General features: G+C 45.7%; 1 protein-coding gene across 1 annotated transcript; it reads left to right on the forward strand.

Annotated features, from left to right (window-relative positions):
• Window positions 1–10,288: 10,288 nt before the first annotated feature.
• Window positions 10,289–13,241, forward strand: FAM170B (family with sequence similarity 170 member B). The gene is made up of 2 exons (XM_032877803.1): window positions 10,289–10,415; window positions 11,732–13,241. Exons 1-2 carry the CDS (start codon window positions 10,304–10,306, stop codon window positions 12,481–12,483), a joined length of 864 nt encoding a protein of 287 aa, XP_032733694.1. The 5' UTR covers window positions 10,289–10,303; the 3' UTR covers window positions 12,484–13,241.
• Window positions 13,242–23,041: the final 9,800 nt, after the last annotated feature.

A 23,041-nucleotide genomic window follows, 5' to 3' on the forward strand; every position in this document is an offset into this window, starting at 1 on the left:
AATGTTTATTGCACAGAAATTAGAAAATAAACAAAAGGATAGGGGAACCCTCTTTCCAAGTATAAATGTTACTCACATTTTGGCATGTGATTCCCAACTTTACACGTGTGTGAGCAAGGAGATAATATGTAGACTGTGTTTTACCTAACGAGTATTCTATGGTATATTTTTTTACTTCCTACACTGTGAACATATTCTGCTTCCTTCATGAATGGCATTGTATTTCTTCATTTAGTTGTCCCATAATTTATTTAACCCAGGGAATCTCTAACATTGTTAGGCATCCAAAGCAATCACAGCGAGGTCTTATTTACACACAGGTTGCTGGCCCGCACTGGAGCCAAGCCCAAAAATTTGTAGTTCTAACAAATTCCCAGGTGGAAGCTGATACCACCCAATCAGGTTAGCCCAAACTCCTGGCTTGGGACACAGGTCCCTTTGGAGCTTATGCGTATAAATGACACTGTGGTAAAAACGGACTAGCAACCTCTCGGGCCTATCCCTCCTTCAGGATACATCTCTAAAGGCAGGGTTGCCGAGGCAGATGGTATCACAGGCTTCAAGTTGTTGCTACGTATTGCCAGAAAGCTGGTTTCATTTATTTTTCTACCAGAGTCTATCAGTTCTGGACTTTGTATTTATTTCACTCCTGCCCCTCCTCCTCCTCCTCCCCCTTTTCTAAATAAAACGTTCCTGTCACATGTAGCTAATCCAGCCAAGAAAGCCAGGTTCCTGTGCCACAGGCTGTGTGAACCCAGAACACCTCCGTACTCATCTGAGGCTTGGCTTCTTCATCTATTAGAAGAAAAAGAATACTCTTCTGCCCCGTTCCTGAGCTGCTCTGAGAATCATAACATGATGGCTGGGACAGCCCTTTCTAAATTGTGACCCACGTGCAGGTGGGGGGAACCTTGAGCTCTTCCCTGAAGGATTAAGATACAACCTATATCTATATGAGTGTATTTCCGGTTTTCATTTGTTTATTTGTTTTTAGATTCCACATAAAGTGAAATCATATGGTATTTATCTTTGTCTTTTTTCACTTACCATAATACCTTCCAGGTCTATCCATGTTGTCCATCTTGAATGGCAATATCTCTTTTTTATGGCTGAATAGTATTTATATATATATATATATATATATATATATATATATATATATATAATATCACATCTTCTTTACCCATCAATAGACCCTTAGGTTGCTTTCATATCTTGGCTATTGTAAATAATGCTGTAACAGACGGGAGGACAAACTGGTGGTTTCCAGACAAGAGGCAGTCAGGGAATGGGCAAAATAGGTGAAGGGGCTTCAGAGGTACAGAGTTCCAGTTCTAAAATAAATAAAGTGGATGAAAAATACAGTATAGGGAATATAGTCAGTAATTGTAGTAGCTTTGTATGGTTGCAGATAGTAACTACACCAGTTATGGTGAATATTGTGTAATGTTTATAATTATTGAATCATTATGTCACACACCTGAAAAGAATATATTGCATGTCAACTGTATTTCAATAAACAATTTTAAAATAGAAAATTTAAAATTTTTTAAAATTAAAAAAAAAAGATATAGCCTATAGTGTAGAAAGTTCTGGAAAGTTACAGTGTGGAAAGTTAGATGACTGGGGGAAAGTTGCCTAGCAGGGTCTTGTCTTCACAGCCAGGACTGTGGGTTCCACCAGTTGCTTTCAGGAGCCCCCCGCCCCTTGAAAGTAAATGATCAACAACCCACTCACAGCTGAGGAAGGGTGGGGGCGGCAGGGGAGGAGAGGCCTTGATTTTAGCCTTCTTCAATTACCACCTAGTAACTACTTCCTCCATGCCTTCCTACAAGCTGCCACTCTGTCCTAAAATTTAGTAAAATAATTAGGAATTGATGAATTTTAAGTATTTATTACTTTTGTGTTTAATATAATTTATTTAATTGTCAGTTTGTATGAATTTAATTTTGATAAGGACTGTGTTTAACAACTGGCTTGCAAAAAGTTCTTGGAAAAGTTAACAATTGGCACCCAGAACTGGGTGACCTTGGCACACCACTGGATTTCCATTTTGTCCATGATCTCGTGAAAAATGCAAGTCACTTTTTCAACTTTATGCAGGAACAATGCGTGGTTATGCCGACTTCATCTTGTCCATTTGACGGAGGGCGACACTCACTGGTAATCTGAATTATTTTGGTTTTGGCATTTATATATAAAATAGTCCAGTGTTAGTTCTGTGTTGCAAGGACTGAGATTTGGGATTCTGCTAAGACATCTCTCCGGCTCTCATGAGTGCAGCCAAGCTCCCCCTGCACGTGCCTTGTGCAGAGAGAAAGCTGGCAATTTGGGGGAAGCATGCTTTGTTTCCAGAACCTCATCAGTGAGGTCTTGAGAGATCAATTTTCAATTGCTGCTGTTCTTGCCTTTTAATTATCTTAGTTGGGCTTTATTGTGATCAGTTTAATTTGTTGTGTGTTGGGCGTTGAGTCCTACAGGGCGCCTGCTCCTTATCACATGACTAATGTTCGCGACCTGGAATTTTCTAATACGCCCACTTGCATTTGCGTATACTTTGTGGCTCAAGTATGAGCCTTCATACCTCTTTCCCTAAAGCAGGTAAACAACATAAAAAATTTTTTTGGCCTGTATAGAGATATTTCAGCATCTATAATGTACCATTGCCTGTGAGTCCGTGCTATATGTAAACAGTCTGTTAGGTATTGTAGCCAATGAAATCATAATAAATTTGCTGGGTTGTCTTCAAGTTTTGGGGAATAGTTTTAAAACTATAAATCAAAATTTAAATAATAATGCAGATGCTTGGAGGCTTCTCCTGTAAGTAATAAATAAGTCCTACCTGCTGGTCTCTGATCTTGATCAGAGTTGTTGAATTTCTGGTAGCCCAGACGCACATGGGATGGCTTCTGAGGAGAGTTGTCTTTTCTTTGAGAAGTGAGCCTAGTGAAGCTGATCCTCTTCTCACTGACCCTGAAAGGCTTCTCTTCCCCCCTCCCCCAGGAGAGGGTGCCCACAGTGCCCAGGGGGCTGCTGGTTCAGGTGACCAGGGTGTCAGATGCAAGAAGCACGTCTCTAGCCACCTTCTGTCCATGGGAGTACTGGAGCCCGGTTCTGGGCCCCTGCAGCCAATTCTCTTGACCGTGAGCTCCTCCCATTTTCCCAACCTCAGCACGATGGTCACATGGAGCTGGGGGCTCTAAGAACCAGAACTCCCCATGGGAACAGAGCCAGATGGAATCACGGGTATGCAAAGTGTCGTTCGATATTTTGAAAGTCCAAGAAGGTAACACAGCACATTGGTAGAATGAAGGGAAAACACCCCCTGGAATCACGACATTTGGTACAGAAAAAGCATTGGACCAAAGTCAGCATCCTTTCATGATAAAAGCATTCAACAAACTAGGATTCAAAGGGAACTTCTTCAACGTGAAAAAGACCATTTATAAAAGCCCACAGCTAACAGCATTGTCAATGGGAAAAGGCTGACCGCTTTCCGTGAAGATAAGGAACAAGAGAAGAATGCTGGCTTTCAGCACTTTGATTCAGTGTAGATGGAAATTCTTGCCAGGGCTATTTGGAAAAAGAAAGAAAGAAAAGGCATCCAGATTGAAAGGGAAAAAGCAAAACTGTATTGGCAGGTGACATGATCTTATGTGTAGAAAATCCTAAAGAGTTCACAAAAAACTTTAGAATTAATAAAAATCAGCAAAGTTGAATTTAAAAAAAGTTGTATTTCAGTACAACAGTAAGGAACAATCTGAAGAGTTATTAAGAAAACAGCTGCATTTACATAACATCAAAAGGAGTAAAATATTTAGGAATAAATCTAACTAAGGAAGGGCAAGAAAAGTGAAACTAAAAGCTCCCCATCCCAATGTGGAGGGAGCTGGAGCCAGACTCACTGCCCTATGGGGTCCAGCTGGCAGCCAACTGGGATGGTTCAACACACAGCCTCGTATTCAGGCCCCTAAGTTTTAGCCTCAGGTTTCCTTCTGTGGAAATTTCCCGTAGGACTTACATGTAGCCTAACCTGGTCTTCCCAGAAATCATTCCTGAAGGGCCTGGGATCAGCTGCGGGGGTTGGGGGGGGAATGTTGGGAAAGGGACAGTGGCTGGCCTCTCTGGGATATCTTTCCCATCCATTAAGCAACTGTATCATCTCACAAAAGAGACACTTTCTCTAAAGGACAGCAGGGGAAGAAGCCAGTCTGAAGATGAGGGTCTGCAATAAACCTTTTCTAATTGTGGGCTTGGAAATAAAGCATCCCAGTTATCTGTGATCATATAGGCTGCTTGCCAGTGGGGATTGCAAATACCTTGGACATGAGCTGCAGGCTGCATGGGGGTAAGCCCAGCACACTTAGAAGTCATGGTGACACACTGTTGGCCTTTGGGGTCCTGGGATCTCACCTTCCAAGGTGGAGCTATGCTTCCAGAAGGTTCATTCAGTAAGAGTTAGCAACTAGTGCCTGAGAGCTGTGTCCAGGGAGGCCTATGGCCAGCATATTTTAGACAGAGAGAGAGAGGATCCAATCTTTTCCCCAGAGCTCCCAGCGTAGCTGTCTAAGAACATGCATGGGGAGTGGCCAGCTGCCAGGATCCTAGAGCTCCTGGGTCATCATGTACATGGCCTCCAGCTGTGCTGTCCTTCCTACTAGCTGAAATCACCCTTCCAAGGAAGCATACGTTGGAAGAAGACACTTCTGCATCCAGAAATCTTGTTGAATATTCGAGATCCCATGAAGCCAGAGCTAGACAGGGAGGGAGGGAGGGCTCTGGGGCTTGGAGCACCGCCACGGACATGCCCAAGGACCCAGCCTGAAGTGTGTCCCCCTCCCTGCTCTCTGATGACAGAGAAGGCCTAGGCTATTTGTGTGGGTGGCCTGAGGTTAAGGTCAAAACCCTGAGACAGCTCCAAACAAACCATGGGGAAGGAGAGGCCTGTCATTAAGGCTGACAGGGGAAAAAAAAAAAAAAATCAAAACTCCCTTCCCCACTTGCCTGAGGAGCCTGAGGAAGAGTTCTTCATATTACATTTCTCTGTGGCTGAGTTTTTCCTTATGTGGTCCACTGACTCACTTCTTTTTAAATAGTTACAAGAAGCAAGAGAAAATGAACTCAAAAGAGAGTACTTCCTTACTCAAATCCTCAAAGGGTCAGCTATCTTCTGGCACTTTCTCTGTAATGTTGGCACAGGGCGGAGGTCGTCAATAATTCCTGGGGATTGGCCTTCCCCAGGAGAAACTCCCCACTTGGGAGCCCACCCTGCACCTGGCCAGCAGCAGCATCTGGGACGGGGTTTGGGGGGGGGGGTCTCCCTGTTTTTCTCCCTCCCTCTGGTTGTTAAGTCTGATGAGAGGAGTGTTTTCGGGGCTGATCAGAGGAGTGCTTTGCAGGGCAGCGGCAAGGGGGTGGGTCCTGCCTCGAGGGGCTCTATTTTCTAGCATGAGGAGAAGAGCATTGTCTACTGAAAACATTTGCTCTTATCCGCTGGGCCACAGAAATGTCAGGTCGGATGCCGTGCCCGCCTGCCACGGCTCCCTGGCACCCTGGCCCGGTGGACAGGCAGTTTCTGGAGGCTTAAGGGGCTCTGGGGTGAACCAGTGGACTCTCCCTGTTGTGGAGATTGTGGCATGAGCCAACCTCAGGAGTTAGAAGGGAAGGGAGAGGAGAAGGGGCGTCTCCGCTTCCTGCCGTGCCTGCGGCTGGGCTGCTTCCGGTCAGCCACTTCCCGGCTGAGAAAACCAGAGGCTGGGAAGAGGAGGTCTTGGAAGAAAAGTTAAGACTGGAAAACATTCCGGGCCTTCTTGATGAGGTTTAGGGCTGACATGCAATGTGTGAAATGAGTTGGCCGGGACTCAGAGCTCCACGAAAATGCTGTGTTGGTCCTTTTGGGGTTTTGTGCACCAACCCTGCTGGCTCTGACCATGGAGCATGGAAGTTCTTGGCGAGGCTGGAGAACCAGCTGGAAAACTTCAGGGCCTGGGATGCAGTGGGTTGGGCGGGCCTGGGCCTTAACCATTTTCCCCTTCTTTTCCCTGGGGGAGGGCAGGACCCCTGTATGGGCCGCCTTACTGAGCAAGGGGAGGGGCTCAGAAAGAGGGCCTTCCCGTGGGCAGAAGCAACCCAGAGGCCACGTGGGATGAAGGCTATCTGCACACCTTTGGTGGGGCTTTGCTCTAAGCCACCTGCTGGGAAGTGGCCTGGTAGGAAACGGGCATTAGGGCAGCAAGGCAAAGCAGTTGGGCCTCCAGCTCATCCCTCCTGCCCTGCCTGTGCCTCGCCTAACCCCTCTGAGCTTCAACCTCCCTCTAGAAAGTAGGGTTAATAATGCCCGCTGGCGGGGTCGTTGGGAAGACTAATAAGGGCATATGGAGATTCTGGGGGAATAAAGGAGCTGACTCATGTGACCTTGGATATTGCTGTTTTGAGTAGAAAAAGTAAGAGCTAAAGAGAAAAGCAACCCTCCACAAACAGTATGATGTAGTTAGTGAAGCAACTACATACAACTCCGAAACTGTTGTGTGTGAATCCTGGGAATAAACAAACCCGTGAATGGATGGTGGGTGGCAGGAGATAGACTCCTAAATTGTCTTTGGGGGAACCATCAGGCTCTCCCAGGGCAGTGCACTACGTGATAGATGCTGGTCAATGAGCTGCTGAACTAGAACATATTTAAACATTACGGGTAAGATCAAAAGTCTGTTGAATTATGAGAGCCCCATAACAAATTGCCCCAAACCTCATAAAAGATAGAGCTCTTACTACGCTCACTGTTTCTGAGGGCAAGGAATTCAGGCAGGGCTGATGGCTGGATTTGGAGGGGATGGCTATTCTCTGCTCTGAGATGTGTGGGGACCCAGCTGGAAGATTCTAAAAGCTCGATGGCAGAGTCATCCGAAGGCTCATTCACTTGCGCATTGGCTGGTTGGCTGGGACCTTTGCCAGGGCTACTGGTTGGAGCAACTCTGTGGGGCCTGGGGTTCTTCACAACATGGTGGCTGAGTCCAAAGGGATGTAGAAAGAGAAACAGGGACATCGAGAGAGAGAACCAGGAGGAATCCCTATGGTCTTTTATGGTGCAGCCTTGAAAGTCTGGAAGCATTGCTCCCTGCCTTCTATTGGTGGAGAGAGCTACAAAGTCTACCTGGATTCTGGAAGACAAAGACCCTTTCTCCATGCAGCAGTGTCGACTTCACGTTGTAAGAAGAGCATGTGGGATGGGAGACACACCAGTGTGGCCATCTCTGGAAAATATAATCTCTTATAGCCCCATCTAATCTCTCTCCCTCTTCCAAGTTCACCACTGTTCCCAAGGGCAGGTGATGATCTTCAGATGTCCTCTATTCCTTTGCATGCATAGATAACTAAGACTTGGTTTAAGCCTTTTGTGGGAGGGGGTGCGTGTTTAATTTTCACTTACTTAAGTGGAATTCCCTTGCATTTTTCCTTTTTGCAATTCACGTGAATTCACTTATTAGTAGATACAGATCTGTATTTTTTACTATAGCATAGTATTCCACAGTTTGGTTATGGTGTAATTTATGTAACTGCTTTTTCTTTTGATGGATCTTTGAAATGTTTCCTTTTTCTTTTTCTCTTATAAATTAAATGGCAATAAATATTTCTCCAGGTGTGATTTCATGCCCATAGCACAAAATGTGAACGTTTCCCAGGAAAGAGATGGCGGAGTGAAAGAACACACCCACTTTTAATTGCACGGGTGCTCTCCAGTTGCCTTGAAGCAAGGCAGGTACACTGTTAGCAGGAGAGTATAAGTGTTCACTTCCTTATCCCCTCACGCTCCTGGAGAACTGTCAGTCTTTTTCATTCTTGCTTGTCTTAGGGGCAAACGCAATACACTGCACATCATGTGTTTTTAATTTGTAGTTTCCTCATTATAGTTAGGTCGAGTTGGGCTGAACTTCTCATCTGTTTCTCAGCCATCTGCATTCCTTCTCCTGGGAATTGCTTGTTCATTTCCTTCACTGAGCGGCTCATGGCAGTTTCACTAAAAAGCAGAGAAATGCAAATTGAAACAATGACGTTTTTTTAAGCGATGAAGTTAAGAAAAGATGACAAGGATTCCCGATGCTTGTGATGATTGATATCGTTTAGGTTCAGAAAAACCAGCCTATAATTAGGGTGTTAACTTATAGTTTCTTTCTATACACTTTTAATTAAAACACAACCCTAGCATCTTAAGAAAATATTCTTAGTAGTTTTATATGAGGTAAGGCCAGCGGTGGCTTAAAAAAAATAGTGAATAAAAATTTTCAGCATCATTTACTCACTGAGTCTTCTTTTTCTCCTAGATTTTATTTATTTTATCTCTTAAAAGTGCAAATATATAGGGGCACTTGGGTGGCCCAGTTGATTAAGTGTCTGACTCTTGATTTCAGCTCGGGTCACAATCTCAGGGTCATGGGATCAAGTACCCAGTGGGGCTCCAAGCTCAGCGAGAGTCTGTAGGAGATTCTCTTCCTCCCCTTCTGCCCTCCCCTGGCTCATGCATGCGCTCTCTCTCTCTTTAATAAATAAATAAAATCTTACGAAAATTCAAATATATAATGTGATCTTTTTCTGGACTACTTTTTTCTTCCATTGATGTACTTATTTTTTGCGTGGTACCCCCTTATTTTTATAAGGCCAGCCTCTGGATTTATTTGGTAAGAGAGAACACGATCACTGTATTTCTTCTTTCCACCAGGGAACATTGCCTCTTTGTAGATGCAAGTGTGACTTCTCATCACTCCGTAAAGCTCTGTGCTGTTCTCCTTCATGCAATGGCCTTTTGTTCTAGAGAGGAGAATATTTTCCTAGGTGCTGGCTGTGTGGGTCATATGGGGGTTACTTTGGAATTATAGGGATTATTTCTAATCATTACCTTTTCGAGCTATTTAGATTTGCGGATGCAGAGGAATAGAGGTGTTGACACTGAGCAGAGGTGGGAGGGAATTGGAGAGAAGTATTTTGGAGAAAGTACATTCCAACATGAGGACCTCCAGGAGCAGAGAGAGAGGGGGCAGGTGGGAAGATGTGCCAGAGTGACTTTGTCTGGGCTGAGGTTTGTGCAGGTGGAGAATGGAGGGGACCCAAAGTCGTGGGGTGAGAACCATCTTGCCTCAGGGCAGCAGAGAACCGAGATGTGGAGAGAAGGCAGATCTGCTAGGTAGGTGCGCCCTTGACAAATACCATCAGGAGCTCCAATGTATTGTTTAGTCATTCACCGATTTGATGATTACTTTTAGAATGCTTATTCAAGCAATGTGTCAAGCATTATTCTAGATGCTAGGGATGTGACAGAGGAAAACTGAATGGACTCTCTTCCTCATGGAGCTTACCTTTAAGAATAGAGATGAATACAGATAAGCCCATTATGCATGTGTGCACATACATGAAATTGCCTGAGGGCAAAAACTAAAGCAGGGAAAGGGGGAAGATGGGTGGACAGATGCTGTTTCAGCAGACTGTACTGAGAGAGTGAGCCACCAGAACTTAAGAGCAAGGTGTGCCTGGTAGAAGGGCAAGTGCAAAGGCCCTGAGGTAGGCTGTCCCTGGCACATGGGGATTTAGGCCGTGGAGGGCCAAGAGGTCTAAATGAGGCAGGGGTGTGACACTGGGGAGGAGGTAAGATGTCCAGTCATCTGCTGTTTCCTCAGTATCAGGTCAGCCCATTTTGATACTGGGTGATGACAGTGTGCGAACATGTGTGCAGTTAAGTGAATGTGGTGTGAGTTAGAGTGTATGCATGTATGAACATATGTGTGTTGTTAGGCAAATGTGTGTATTAATTTGTGTGTGTGTTAGTTTGTATGTGTATGAATGTGTATGTGTGTGTCTCTGTGTTTAAATGTGTGTGTTTATGTATGTTTGAGTGTATGTGTGTCTGAGTGATTATGTGTCAGTGTGAGGGTATGTGTATTTATATATGTATAAATGTCTTTGTGGGGTATGTTTAGATGTTTGTGTGTCTATGTGTGTACAAGTGTTTATATGTGTGTGTGTGTGTTCTGTGTTTGTGTCCCTGACAATAAACAAGACAGGAAAGTTCCCCATGGGGAAATGAGATGCTGATAGGAAGCCTCTCCTGGGCTCCAGGTGGGGTCTCACTCTTTGCCATAGGTCACAGAACAGGCCAGTGTCATTGATGAGGTCACAGAACAAAACCAGCATCCTAGTGACAGCAGGGAGCCCAGCAGCCACTTGGGCTGGGTCCAGTGGAGGGCTTCAGCACAGCCCAAGCCATCTTTCACCAAAGAGCTGGAGCACTGAGTCCCCTGGGTGCTGGTGTCCAATCATGAAACGCCACTTCATGGAACACAGGGTAGAACAGTCACCCACAGATGGCACCAGCCTCAGCTTGGCCAGCCCGGAGTCCATGGAAGAGGGCATGGAAGTGTGCTGGTCAGGTAGGTCCCGAGAAAGGGTTGAAGGGTGCCGCCAGCTGTGTCCCCTGGGAAGGAGATCCCGGAGGATGAGGAGTGGGCACGGGGTCACCCCTCAGTGCTGTTGCCAAAGTGTTGTATTGGCCATAAAAATGGGTGGTGGGTATGCTTGAGGCCATTGTGAGTACCTGAGGTGATTTCAGAAGGTATGAGGATGAAACTGTAAAATGTTCATCATTATATATATTCATGTACGTTGGACAAACAGAACTGGCATGTGAATCCCATGATTTCGGAATAATATAAAGAAGTCCTTTATACTAAGTTGAGTAAAGTTAATCTAGAGCATCAATTTGAAGACCACTATGAAGTGACCGTGGGCAGCACCTAAGGGTAATACCAGCTCATCAGTCAGCTAAGCTCTTTTTGCCTCAGTTTCCTAATCTGTCAAATGGAAATTACAACAAGGTGATTTCTTGTTTTTTTTTTTTTTCAATATTAATGGAGTTAAAACATGGCAAAGCACTCCGATGGTGATGGGGTACAGTGAATGTTCAAGGAAAGGGCGAGATGTTCCCTCTGTAAGACGGAGACGTGTCACAAATGCCAAAGGGTGTTGTGGGGCTGGAAAGCCTGTCCAAATCATGTCCCATGCATGTTTTTGAAATTGGTTTGCTTGAGTTTATATTTAAATTTAAATATATTTAAACAAATATTATCAGTTTTCAGTACACAATTTGCAGAACTTTGGAAGGTATACATTTGGGTAAGCACCAGCATGATCACGATATGGAATATTTTCACCATCCCCAAAGGCTCCCTTGTGACCATCTGAAGTCAGTTTCCCTGCATCTGCATCCTATCCACCCACCCACCCCCAGCTCCTGGTAACCCCTGATCTCTCCTCTCTCCCTGTAGTTTTACCTTTTTTGGAATGTCATCTAGGTAGAATCCTATACTGTCTTGGGCTTTCTGCCCTGGGGCTTTCATTTAGCATATGCATTAGAAATTCTTCCACATTTTGCTGGTATCAGGGGATCCTGCTTTTTACCAGTGGATAGGCTTCTCTGGTATGGATGTACCATCATTGGTCCGTCCATTCACCAGTAGATGGTCTTTGGGGGTTTAGTTGTTTTTGGCGATCTCGTTCATACATTGTTTGATCCTCATCATTACCCCACGAGGTAAGCATTGCCATCCCCATCTTAGAAGGAAACAGCCACAGGAGCAGAAGGCACCTGCGCAGGGCCTTGGAGCCCACGGGCTTTCAGAGTCCTGAAGGTGGGTTTCAGTACTGATCCTTGCAGGGAGCACTGATGAAAATGTCCTTCCACTTCCAGGGGCCATAAAAAGAGAGCAAACATCTCCACGGCCCGGACCGGCCGTTCCCCATGAGGATGACGTCTACTTGGCCAGCAAGGCTCGGGCAATGCTAAGCTGGAGCAGCTCTCTGTCCTCCCAGTCCTCCTCCGAGTACCAGTCCTACTCCCAGTACCAGTCTTGTTACTCCTGCGCATACGACGACGACGACGCCACCCAGCAGAGTGTGTCCGCCTTCTACACCCACGTGCAAACCGTGCAGGGAGTGGCCGTGGCCTGGGAGACCGAGACAGGCTTCGAGCCAGTCAGCAGGAAGCCCCGCATCCATGAAGCTGAGTTCATCAAGAGGCAGAGGAGGAAAGGCTCCTCCTTCGAGATGGCTTCTAACACCGACCTGCGCTGGGAACTGGAAGCCAGCAAGAACGACTGCTGTCCAGAGGAGGATGACCCGGAGCTGCTGGGGTCCCTCGAGTGCTGCCTGCAGGAGCTGCGGGACACCCCGGACTGGCTGGTCACCACGAACTATGGGCTGCGCTGTGTGGCCTGCTGTCGGGTCTTCCCCACGTTGGAGGCTCTGCTCAAGCACGCCCAGTATGGCATCCAGGAGGGCTTCAGCTGCCAGATCTTTTTCGAGGAGATGCTGGAGAGAAGGCGGGCCCGGGGCCAAGTTCAGGAGCAACAGCTGGAGGAGGAGGAACAGAGCCCTTCGGAAGGCAGTGAATGTTCCAGGCTGCATGCCAGGGTGCTTCCCTCGCGGCAGCAGAAGCAGTGAGCTGGAGGTGATGGGCCCAGCCCTGCCCTTACCTCCGGCACCTCGGTTGCTCCTTCTCCTGTCAGCAGGACCAGAACTACAGGGGCCGGGGGATGAAAGCCAGCAGGAGCTAGAACTGGGCGGCCGTGACAAGGGAAGGGGAAGATCCCCTCCAAAGGGCACAGCATTTCAACCAAAGTCCATTTCAAACCTGAATCCAAAGAGGTGGGCTTCAAATGTTTCTGACCATGGGCACGAGATCTGAAGCCCGCAAGCCTGTGGCCACAGGGATTTCTATTTTTGTTGGTAAATCAAGCAGGTCATGACTCAAAGGAGAGCCAACTGCAGATGAAGCGTCAACCCTATATTTTTCATTGTTAGGAACCCGCCATATGCCCTAGTTCTATATCTTATTTTAGTGAGATTAAACTTGAGTAACTCAGAATTTAAGGCCATGTCTAAAGGAGTGAACCATGCTATTAGGTTGGAGCTGCAGGAAGTTGCCATTTCTGTAGGTTACACACCAGCACAGACACCTGGAGACAGGCAGGTTCCCAGAGGTAGAGATGGGGTCTGGGTAAGTCCTGCTACCTGTGAGTTCACATAGGGCAACCTTATGTTTTAAAATGTTGTTGCAAAATTCGTTTGCACCCTGCTATGTGTCCCCAGCTCAGGGGGCTGCATTCGTTCAAGAAAATACATGGAAGGCTCACTGTGGATTAGGCTAATGAAACATACAGCCCAGTCTTCTAGTGAGAGGCAGATAGAATAGGCAATTACAAGGCAAGGGGCCGAATCACATAAAAGAGGTTTGGGGAGCTCAGTGGAGGCCCCCCGCAAAACTCACATTGGTTGATGAGGAAGGAAGACTTTCCAAAAGAGGCAATGTTCACAAAGGCTTGGAGGACAGGTAGAATTAGTAAGACCAGGCCTTCTCAGTCTTGGTGCTGTTGACATTTTGGGCTGAATAATTGTCTTTGTGTCAGGGAGGGTTGCCCTCTCCACTGTAGTATGTTGGACAGCATCCCTGGCCTCCCCCCACCAGATGCCAGTGGCATCCTCTTCCCTACAATTGTGACAATCAAAAATGTCCTGGATATTAACAAACATTCCCTGGAGGGCAAAATCACTGCTTGGTGGACAATCACTGAGCTGGACAAGAATGTGGATCTTAGAACAGGGAATGGCACAAGATGTTTGGGCAATTGCCAGTGACTCAGTCTGGTTGGAATGCTGGAGATATTTCTCCCCTCATGTGCTCCATAAAGATTTAGTACCTGCTATGTGCCAGATACTGTACTGGGCATGCAAAAAAACTGGTGAATAGGCATGCATGGTTTCCTATGGAACTTATGGCTGGTGGGCAAAAACAGACTCCATATATACATATTTAGAAATAACTATGGAAGTACTCATTTTATGACCTCCAAGGCCCTCTATGGCCCAACTTCGCTAACTTCTCCATCACCATTTTATAGCATTCACTGTTTCACTCACTGTGCTCCAAGCTCTCATACCTCAGGGCCTTTGCACTTACTCTCTCCTCTAAGTGGAGTGCAAATCCTTCTCTGTCACTCTTTTGGCTGACCCCTTGCTCATTCTGGAGGTTTCAGTTTTGTTACTTTTTCAAAGGGGATTTTCCCAATCGTGCTATCTTAGTGTAGGCCTCGTTCTATTTGCAGATGGTTTTAAAAAGAGAAGTAGCATAATCTGATTCATGTTTCAAACTCATTCTGGTTGTATGTGAAATATGGACTGGTACAGTTAAAAGAATAAGTAGGAGATAAGAGGCTCTTGGAGAAGCCCGGACAAGGGACAATGTAATGGGGCTTGCATAAGGCTTGTCACAAGACATGAGGGAGTGCATGGATGTATTCAAGGCCTATTTGGGGACTTGGGGATGGGTGGATGTGGGGTGGGGGAAATGGGTTTGTCAAGGTAGACTTGCAGGTTCCTAGTAGGAGTAAATGGTAGGTGGTGGTACAGTACCGGATATGGGAAACTTTAGAGGAAGGTTGGCTGTGTGTGTGTGTGTGTGTGTGTGTGTGTGTGAAAGTGCATGTGTGAGTGTGTGTGTGTATGTGTGTACATGAGTACAAGTGTCTGCATGTGGATGTACATGTCTAAGTGCTGAGGATAGTGGGGGTTGAAGTCAATTAGGACAAGGTCAATTCTAAATGCAAATGACACATCCAAGTACAAATGTTGAGTGGTAAGTGGGGTATGATTTAGAACTCAGAAGATCAGTCTGGATTAGAAACAAATTAGAAAGCTAACAGCACATGATGGTACCATATTTAAAACCACATCAGTGGGTGGCAGAGGTTAAGTAGGGAGCTGGGTGGAGTTACACTGAAAGAGTGTGGCCTGAGAAGGAAAGAGAAATGGTGTGGGGGCTGCTTTTCTTAGGAGTTTTCTTCAAGGTCAACAAACTAAGATTATTTCGAGGAGGGATGAGCAGTGTCAAATGTGGGAGAATATGGGAGTGAGCTGAGGATGAGACATTTTTCATTACATCTGGCACATGGAGGTTGCTGATGGCTTCGATGGGAGCAGTCTCAGGCTGAGTGGGGCAGAGGCCAGATGAGCACAGGCCAATAGTGGACATGAGGCCAACCACAGGGAACAAGCGTAAGACAACTCTGTTGGCAAGCTTTGTTTAAAAGGGGAAGCAACCATGGCTGTAGCTGTACAAAAGGAAATAAAAAAGATGAAGATAGGGGAGGGAGCAAGTTTACATGCTAATGAGAATGAATCAGTAGAAAGGAGGAGACAGAATGCAAGAAAAATGGGGAAATCCTAGAACAGTGAAACAGGTGAGAGAGGGCTGCATCCTGAACAGATATCAAGAAATGTGCCCTTGGCAAGGACATTTTTGTGTTCTCTGTTGCACTCAGATGGACAGTAAGGTCAAGTAGGACTTAGGAGACAAAATTATAAAACTTGAATTCCCACCCCTCCCCCAAACCTACAAAGAACACTTGAGGAATTGTAAGCAAGTCAGGTTTGCATTTGCAAAAGATTACTCCGGTAAGCAGGGTTGAGTGTGAATGAGAGGGAGCATTGCTGGCAAAAAGGAGTGAAGTTAAAGTATTGAAGGCAGGATGAGTTTGAGATATTCGAGAGCTGGAAATGGTAGATTTGGCTAGTGTTTGATGAGGGTGATGAGAAGAAGTTATCTAGAATGACTTCCAAATTTTTCAACTGAGTGGCTGGAGAATGTTGGGGCCATTTCCAGATAATGGAATAGCAAAGGAGAAGATTTGCTGGAATACTGCTGAGTCCACTTTTGAATAATCTCAGCTTGTGATAGAAACATCCAGAGAGGAGTTAGAAGGAGCTGGAGCTTGGAAGAGTATTACTTGGGTTGGTGATTGCAGTCTTCTACGTATATGTAATTAGCTAAGAACATGATGCCTTATGTGGGCCTCATGTGGGATGCATTTTCTCTGCTAGCCTCAGTGGAACAGGAAGCCATGAGATCATCTTAGAATGGACATCAGCCCCTTTGAGGATGGTATCTTATCACCAATTTTAAGATGCCACAGATTCACAGACTTTCTAAATTCATTATGAAAGGAGCTGGAGGAGCTTTGAAAGGATAAAGGGATAGGACAATGGCCCAACTTTGTCACGCTCTTCTTAGAAGGGCTATTTGGTGTTTGAGGGAGGCTCAGTAGGCAGGTAGAAGCCAGAAATAGTAAAGCATTAGTGAGAACATTTCAATTTAGAAATCAGTGTGTGAAGAAAAATGAGGCATGGCATCTATGGTCTGGAATTTCAGCCTTTATAAGACAAGTGTAGCCTTGATATTTTAAGAGTCAAGCATCATTCTAAATATTAATATTAAATATTAAGTGATGTAATGCTCTCCACAATCTAATGAGGTGAGTACTATGATTAGTTTGATAGGTGAGTAGACAAAGATCTTGCCAAGGCTGTACAGCTGGTATACAGCAGAGTCAGGTTTCACCCCTAGGCAGTGTGGTTTCAGAGCCTGTGCTGTAACCATCACATGGAGAAGAAAATTTTAATGTAAAGACAGATGCAAGGTATTTAGAAAAGCAAACATGTCAACTCCACAGGTTGTATTTTCTTTAGATTAAGTAGCAGCAGCTGGAGATCAGGGGAAAGTGATGGGCGTTCAGAATAAATGAAAGATGACAGAAACCTTGGGTAAGCAAACTTTTAATGTAGAGAATAACTTAAGCTGACACATATGGGGGAGGAAAGGATAAAATTGCTCTTAAATAGTCACTTGTTCTTAAAGTATAGCTTAAACTCAGCTGAGTTCAGTATTCATTTGTGGTTTAAACTCATCACTTTGTAAAAACCTGGGACTGCCACCAAATAAGGTAAGTATCAGGGTGGGTAAGGAGAACTCCTCCAGGGGACTCAAGGGACCTCAAACATTTTAAATGTTTAACCACTTTAGACCTTTTGTTTTCCCAAACCATAAAAAAAGATGCAACTCATTTTATAACACTTATGGAAACCTGATAACAATGCCTGACAAAGACGGCACTAAAAAAGTGAATACATCAATATCATTTGTAAACAACAAAATAATAGCTAATAGAATTTTTTCAACTAGGATGCCAAGATAATTCAATGAGGGAAAGAATAATCTTTTCAGCAAATAGTGCTGGGACAACTGGATATCTATATGCAAAAAAGTGAAGTTGGATCCCTACCTCACACCATATGTAAACATTAAAATGAAAAAGACCTAAATGTAGAAGTTAAAACTATAAAGCTCTTATAGGAAGACAAAGGTATAAATCTCTACAATGTTGGTTCAGTCAATGGTCTCTTAGATATGACACCAAAGCACAAGGAAACAGAAAAATATAAGTTTTTATTTGATATCCTGGAAATTACAACAAATTCAATAAAAACATGAAACATAAGGGACAGAAAAATCTCTCCATTTTTGGAAGAAGACAATATAGTTACCTTGTAAGTGCAAATGAATTAACTTGAGATCATTAAAGAGGTAAAGGGCTGAGACACAAGGTGGATATCAAAAGCTTTCTTGTGAATTAGGTGTGGCTAATTAGGAAACAACATAGACAATGCTCCATTCACTAGATAGGCAGATATTAATGGTAAGTGTTCTGAAATGTCGATGTGATTACCTCTAGTTGATAATTATTGATAAATTTTGTTTTCTCTGTAATGCACATTATTTTTAAAGTTTTCTAGATGAGGAAGTGTGGCTTTTGTAGTAAAAGGAAACATTTAATCATATTTAAATTAAATGTGATTGAATTTAAATGTAATTAAAAAACAATTACTTCAGGTGAGAAGTGACCTTGGGGGCCTCCCCTGTCCACATTTGTGGTCTACAAGCTTGAAGAACCCCAACTTCTAACATCACACTCCTTGGTCCTTGCAAATGACATTAGCTTTCATTCTAAAACTAATTTGTAATGGAGAAGGACCCAGCCAACTCAAGAGAGTTATGTTATAAAGATCTTTTTGTGGTATGTCCTTGTGACTTATGGCGGTTGATGAAAGCTCTGAGTTAGAGGGAGATCTTGAAAAAGAACCAAGGTGGGAGCTCAGTTGAAGGAAGGAGTAAACACAGTGAAGCTGGGAAAGGAATCAAGGGCCCTACAAACAGGGCCCTGAAGGGAGACCCAAAGGCTGTGCAAGAGGACAAAGGGAAAAGGAAGTTGGGGAAGGGAGACAAAAGGGTAGAGAGAGAGAGAGAGGAATGGCAGATATTAAGGAATACATTGATTGCGGAATGTGACATCACAAAGGGGGCCCAGGTCGGAGGCTGGTGGAAAGGATGAAGGTCCCATCAAAGATGGCGCTGAGGTGCTCAGTGATGGATGCTATTATGGGCTGAATTGTGTACCTCCCATTTTCATGTGTTGAAGTCCTAACACCTAGAACCTCATGATGTGACCTTATTTGGAGATAAGGTCTTTAAGGAGGTAATTACGGTAAAATAAAGTTACAAGTGTGGGTTCTAATCCAATCTGACTGCTGTCTTTTAAAAAGAGTAGATTAAAACACAGATGTAAGAGCATGTGAGGAAGACACAGGGAGAAGATGGTCATCTAGAAGCCAAGCAGAGAGTTTCAGAAAAGCTGGTCCTACAGGCACTTGGATATCAGACTTCTGGCCTCCATAATTTTGAGAAAAGTTTATCTTGTTAGGCAGACCTAGGAAATAATTCAGATGCTGACGAGGAGAAACCAGAGACAGGAAGGCTGCAGCCAGAAAAGTCCATGTTTCCAGTGGGGAGCCTTCTGGGTCCCAGGTCCTTAGAAGAACAAGCACAGAATGAGTGGGCAATCAAGGTTTATTGATTTAAATGCCCAGAAAGGCATAAATACATTTGGGAACAAACCAGCTGACTTTGGACAAACACAGAGTGTCCTACCAGCCCCTAGGACTCTGAGGGCTTTGGGCATCTGTCAGAGGGTTTGGCAGAATGAATTGGGTGCATGAGTGCACAGTGATGTGGGAATTAAGAGAGGCCAGTGTGTTTTCTCTGATTTTCTTCTATGCCTCTAATGCTTCCCCACCCAGTGTAACAGAGCTGAGGCCCCACCAGCAGATGGGCTGGGCACAGGGAAAATGGGGGCCTGGGTGTGCTGAGCTGTAGGGAAGATGGAATAAGCAGTTTATTAAAATACTACATCTAGAGCTCAAAGCCTGGCATCAGGAGCCAAACCCTGTGTGTCCATGCACACATGCGTGTGGGTATGAGCTTGTGAGTGTGTGAGCCTGTGGTGCATGCCACTCAGCCCTGGGCCCTGCTGTACTGGGCTCGGAGCAGAGCACAAGGACCTGGAGAGAAGGTCAGGGGGCAGGGTGGGCTGGAAACCATGAACGTTAGGCTCTGTCAGCCTTCCTTATGCCTCTCCCAGTGCTCACCCAGCACCGCAGACTGAGCTGCCTTCAGTCTTAGGAGAAGGGAGTGAGAATGCCCCATAGCAGTGTTTTCTCAAACTTGAGTAGTTTCCTTGCAAAGCACAGAACCTTCTTACACACCCGTGTTGGCTTAAATTATGGCTGCTGAAAAAATTCACTCAAATGTAAACATTCAGATTGATAGTTGTTTACAAGTATAAAATAAACATGCATTTATAAATTAAATACAATGACAACAGCCATAAAAACTCAAACTAACAGCACTGATTTTATGTGACTGTTGAGCTGAGTGTTTGTAAAATCCACTTACCTATGGGACTCAATGGGAGGCCGACTCCTCTGTGGGAGACGGGTCCTCACTGTCATGGGCAGAGACGACACGGTCTCCCAGTGTGGACACTATGGATACATAAACTCATCCACTTGAGGTGGTCTTGATTGCCAGCCTAATGCAAACTAGGGCTCGTGTGCCAGCTGGGATTTAAAAGGTACCCAGATTATCCACGTGCTTTAAAATTTTTTATAGATCTTCCTAAAGTTTCAAGAATTCAATGAAGGAGAGTAAAAGCCCTGGGGTTGCTCATGTTTTTCCCAGGAGAAAAGCCAGAGAGCACTCATGTAGAATGTCCTTCATTCCATAGACATTCACCGGTTATTTCCACTCAGGCACCAGAGCTGGGCTCAAGCAACAGGGACGTAGAGATGACTGAGAGTCAGGGTCTGGCCTTGGGGATCAAACAGGGACATTCACTTAAGTATTAATGATGTTGCACATAGAGGTTTGTATAGGAAACCATAGGGGCTTGGAAGAGAAGACCCAACAGACTTTGGGGGCTTGGAGAGCTTCCTGGAGGAGGTGATGGATGCCCAGCAAAGGAGCTGAGCACAGGGACAATGAGGACTTGGATATGCTGAGAATCTTGAAAGTCCAGCTGGGTCCTTGAGGGGCAATTATTCCAGACATCCCAAGCTAAGCTAAGACTGGGGCTCTGCATTTCTAGAACAAAGGCTATCCTAATGACCAGAGAAAGAGGGTCCCCCCACCCCGAGACCTCACCACTTGTCCCCACAAGCTCTTCTGAGAGGCTGGTTAACAAGTCGGCAATTTCATCATCAGAGAGTCATTCATTGACTTAAAATTTTTCCTTCTGTACTACAATAAAAATATCCTTGCAAAGCTCACATAGTAAGACAATAACAGCATGAAGTAATTCATCAGTTTGCTACAGGGTCAGAGAAAGTTCCTGAGGGCATGGAAATGCGGTTGGGTGGGACTGTGGAAGAGGAGTGGGGCCAGATGTCGGCGCTCACCTGCTGTGGGCTGGGAGCCAGGAAGAGGGGCATGTAAGAGAACTGAGAACTCTGGAGAGTTCTCAGCCCTCATCCATCCATGTGTGGGATGGGGTACATGTATATGTGCAGGTAGGGGAGTCAAAAGGCGGGAAAGATGGGCTGTCTTCTCGCTCACTGGGTAGCCTCAGCTTTCTCTGCCTCTGCAAGTTACTACAGTTGCTGCACAAAGGACTAGCTCCTTGTATCCTACCCTCTTCCAGCCAGGAAACCTGAGCCGAGCAACCTGGCCTACCTGAGATGGAGACCAGAACTTTCTGTCCAGCGGCTGCCTGGGCTCCTCCTGTAGCTACCCACCCGGTTTCCCCCTTGTTCAACCCTGGTGCTCTGAGTGAGCCAGTGTTTGGGAGGAACATGAGCAGTCTGAATCTGATTTTCCTGGTTTGTTCTCCGTCAAGGTCGAGGGTAGCTAAGAGCAGCACTTAGCCGGCCCCACTGACTCCTGAGGGACGTAGCCTCCCTCTGCAGAGGCGGAGTAGGTGTGAGGGCAAAGCCAGGCTAGCGGTGGGAGTCTGGGCTGACAGATGCCTAACCTGAGAGCTGCATGCAAGATGGGTGCTGAGGAGTGTGCTGTCCTGGAGTTGGCATAAGACAATCAATGGCCATTTTGTATTGGGACATGATTCTGGATCTTGTCAACCTTCCTCTCACAAAATCCCAGAAGGCATCGATTGCCCCAGAGTACTGCATCAGTGACTTCCGTTCCCCTTGTCTCTCAATCTCTTGGTGAGGATACCACTAGTATTTTGTGCAGACTGGTACCCGGGTGCAGGATGGCCCATTACCCTTTAAGGCATCGTATCAGAGCCCAGCTCCCTGATGTCAGTTGTGGCCGCACCCCAAGATTGTTATAACAGTCAAAAATGCCCCACACATGCCCAAAGCACTCCTGGGGGTTCATGTTGCCCAGTGACTGGAGCCACAGGTCGTGTCCCTTAGGACAGGCTCTACTAAGCTCCACTGAGACTTCCTTCATTGGCCAGTCCGAAGCACGAGGGGGCATAGTGCCAACGCAGCAAGAAGAGCGGGACCGGTGTGAACACTGTGGGGTGTGACAGAAGGCTCAGGGGCTGGGTGGAGACCTCTTGGCAGGGTTCTGGCATGAGAGCTGCTCCCCACTCCAGATGCCCCTGGCCCAGTAAAACCTGTTATTTACAAACACCGGGATGTGCCAAAGAGACATCTCTTCTGGAACTACTCTTTGTTAATTCCAGGTCAGCATGAGAAGATTAAGGATTTTTCTTGATTCTCTTGTTGCCTTTTGTTTTGGGATTAGTTGCCTCTCTCTGATAGTCGACCTCAGAACCTAGGCCTGGTGGTGGGAGTGGGAGACCACAGCACAGTCTGCTGGCTTCCCCCCATCTCTCTTTGCCAGCCCCCCATCAGCTCCCTGTTTGGCTGCTCTCTCAAAAAAATCACCTGCCCTTCCTGTCTCCCCTCTCCCTCTCTCCTTCCTTTCTGTTAGGGGCCAAACTGTGGTCCTCAAAATTTGTATGTTGAAGTCCGAAACCCCAATACCTTGGAAATTGACTGTATTTGGAAATAGGGTCTTTATGAGGTAATTAAGTTAATCATCACAATATGACTGTGTAAGAAGAGGAGGTTAGGACACAGACACACACACACAGAGGACACCATGGGAAGACACAGGGAGAAGATGGCCATCTATAAGCCAGGAAGAGAGGCCTGGTGCACCCCTGAAATACTGATCAATGACTTACCATGTGTTGTGCACTGCATAGGACTGGGTTTCTAAGAGCTCAGTACTCATAGCTCCCCTTATCTCAGAGAACTAACCCTTTGGCAGTGGCTTTTATTCCCAAGGTATCCCAAGGCTCGAGGATGAAAAGGTTGTCTTTCCCTGCTTCTACTCTCATTGTGAGTTACAGATCCTAGAATTCAATATTTCTCATGGATCTCCTGTCAACAGTATTGGACATATTAGGCTCCATATAGCCCCTTCCTCCAAACCTGCTCTTCCCCTAGCAGTCCCTTGCTCTGTGATTACAAGGGGACCCTTGTGACATCTCCTTTCCTTCAGTGGGACCCACCATTATTGATTTGAAGTTCAAACTCCTGGGTCTACATCTCACTTCCCAGACACAACTGGTTTTCTAGGTCCCCAGAAACCACCTATGAACCTTGAAAGTCCTGTGTCCTTTAGCCTCTGTGCTTTGACACACATTGCTCCCTCACCTGGAACAAGCCCCTCACCCTCTTCTTGGAGGACTCTCCCAGTGTCCTTCCAAGTTCAGTTCAAGGGCTACCTTCATGTAAATGTTTCCTGTTTCCAGCAGATAGAAAGAGGAAGTGGGCAAGGTCTCTATTGTGGTCAGGG

The sequence above is a fragment of the Lontra canadensis genome, unplaced genomic scaffold (assembly GCF_010015895.1).
Source record: "Lontra canadensis isolate GAN:19392208 unplaced genomic scaffold, GSC_riverotter_1.0 scaffold3, whole genome shotgun sequence".
NCBI classification, from domain to species: domain Eukaryota; kingdom Metazoa; phylum Chordata; class Mammalia; order Carnivora; family Mustelidae; genus Lontra; species Lontra canadensis.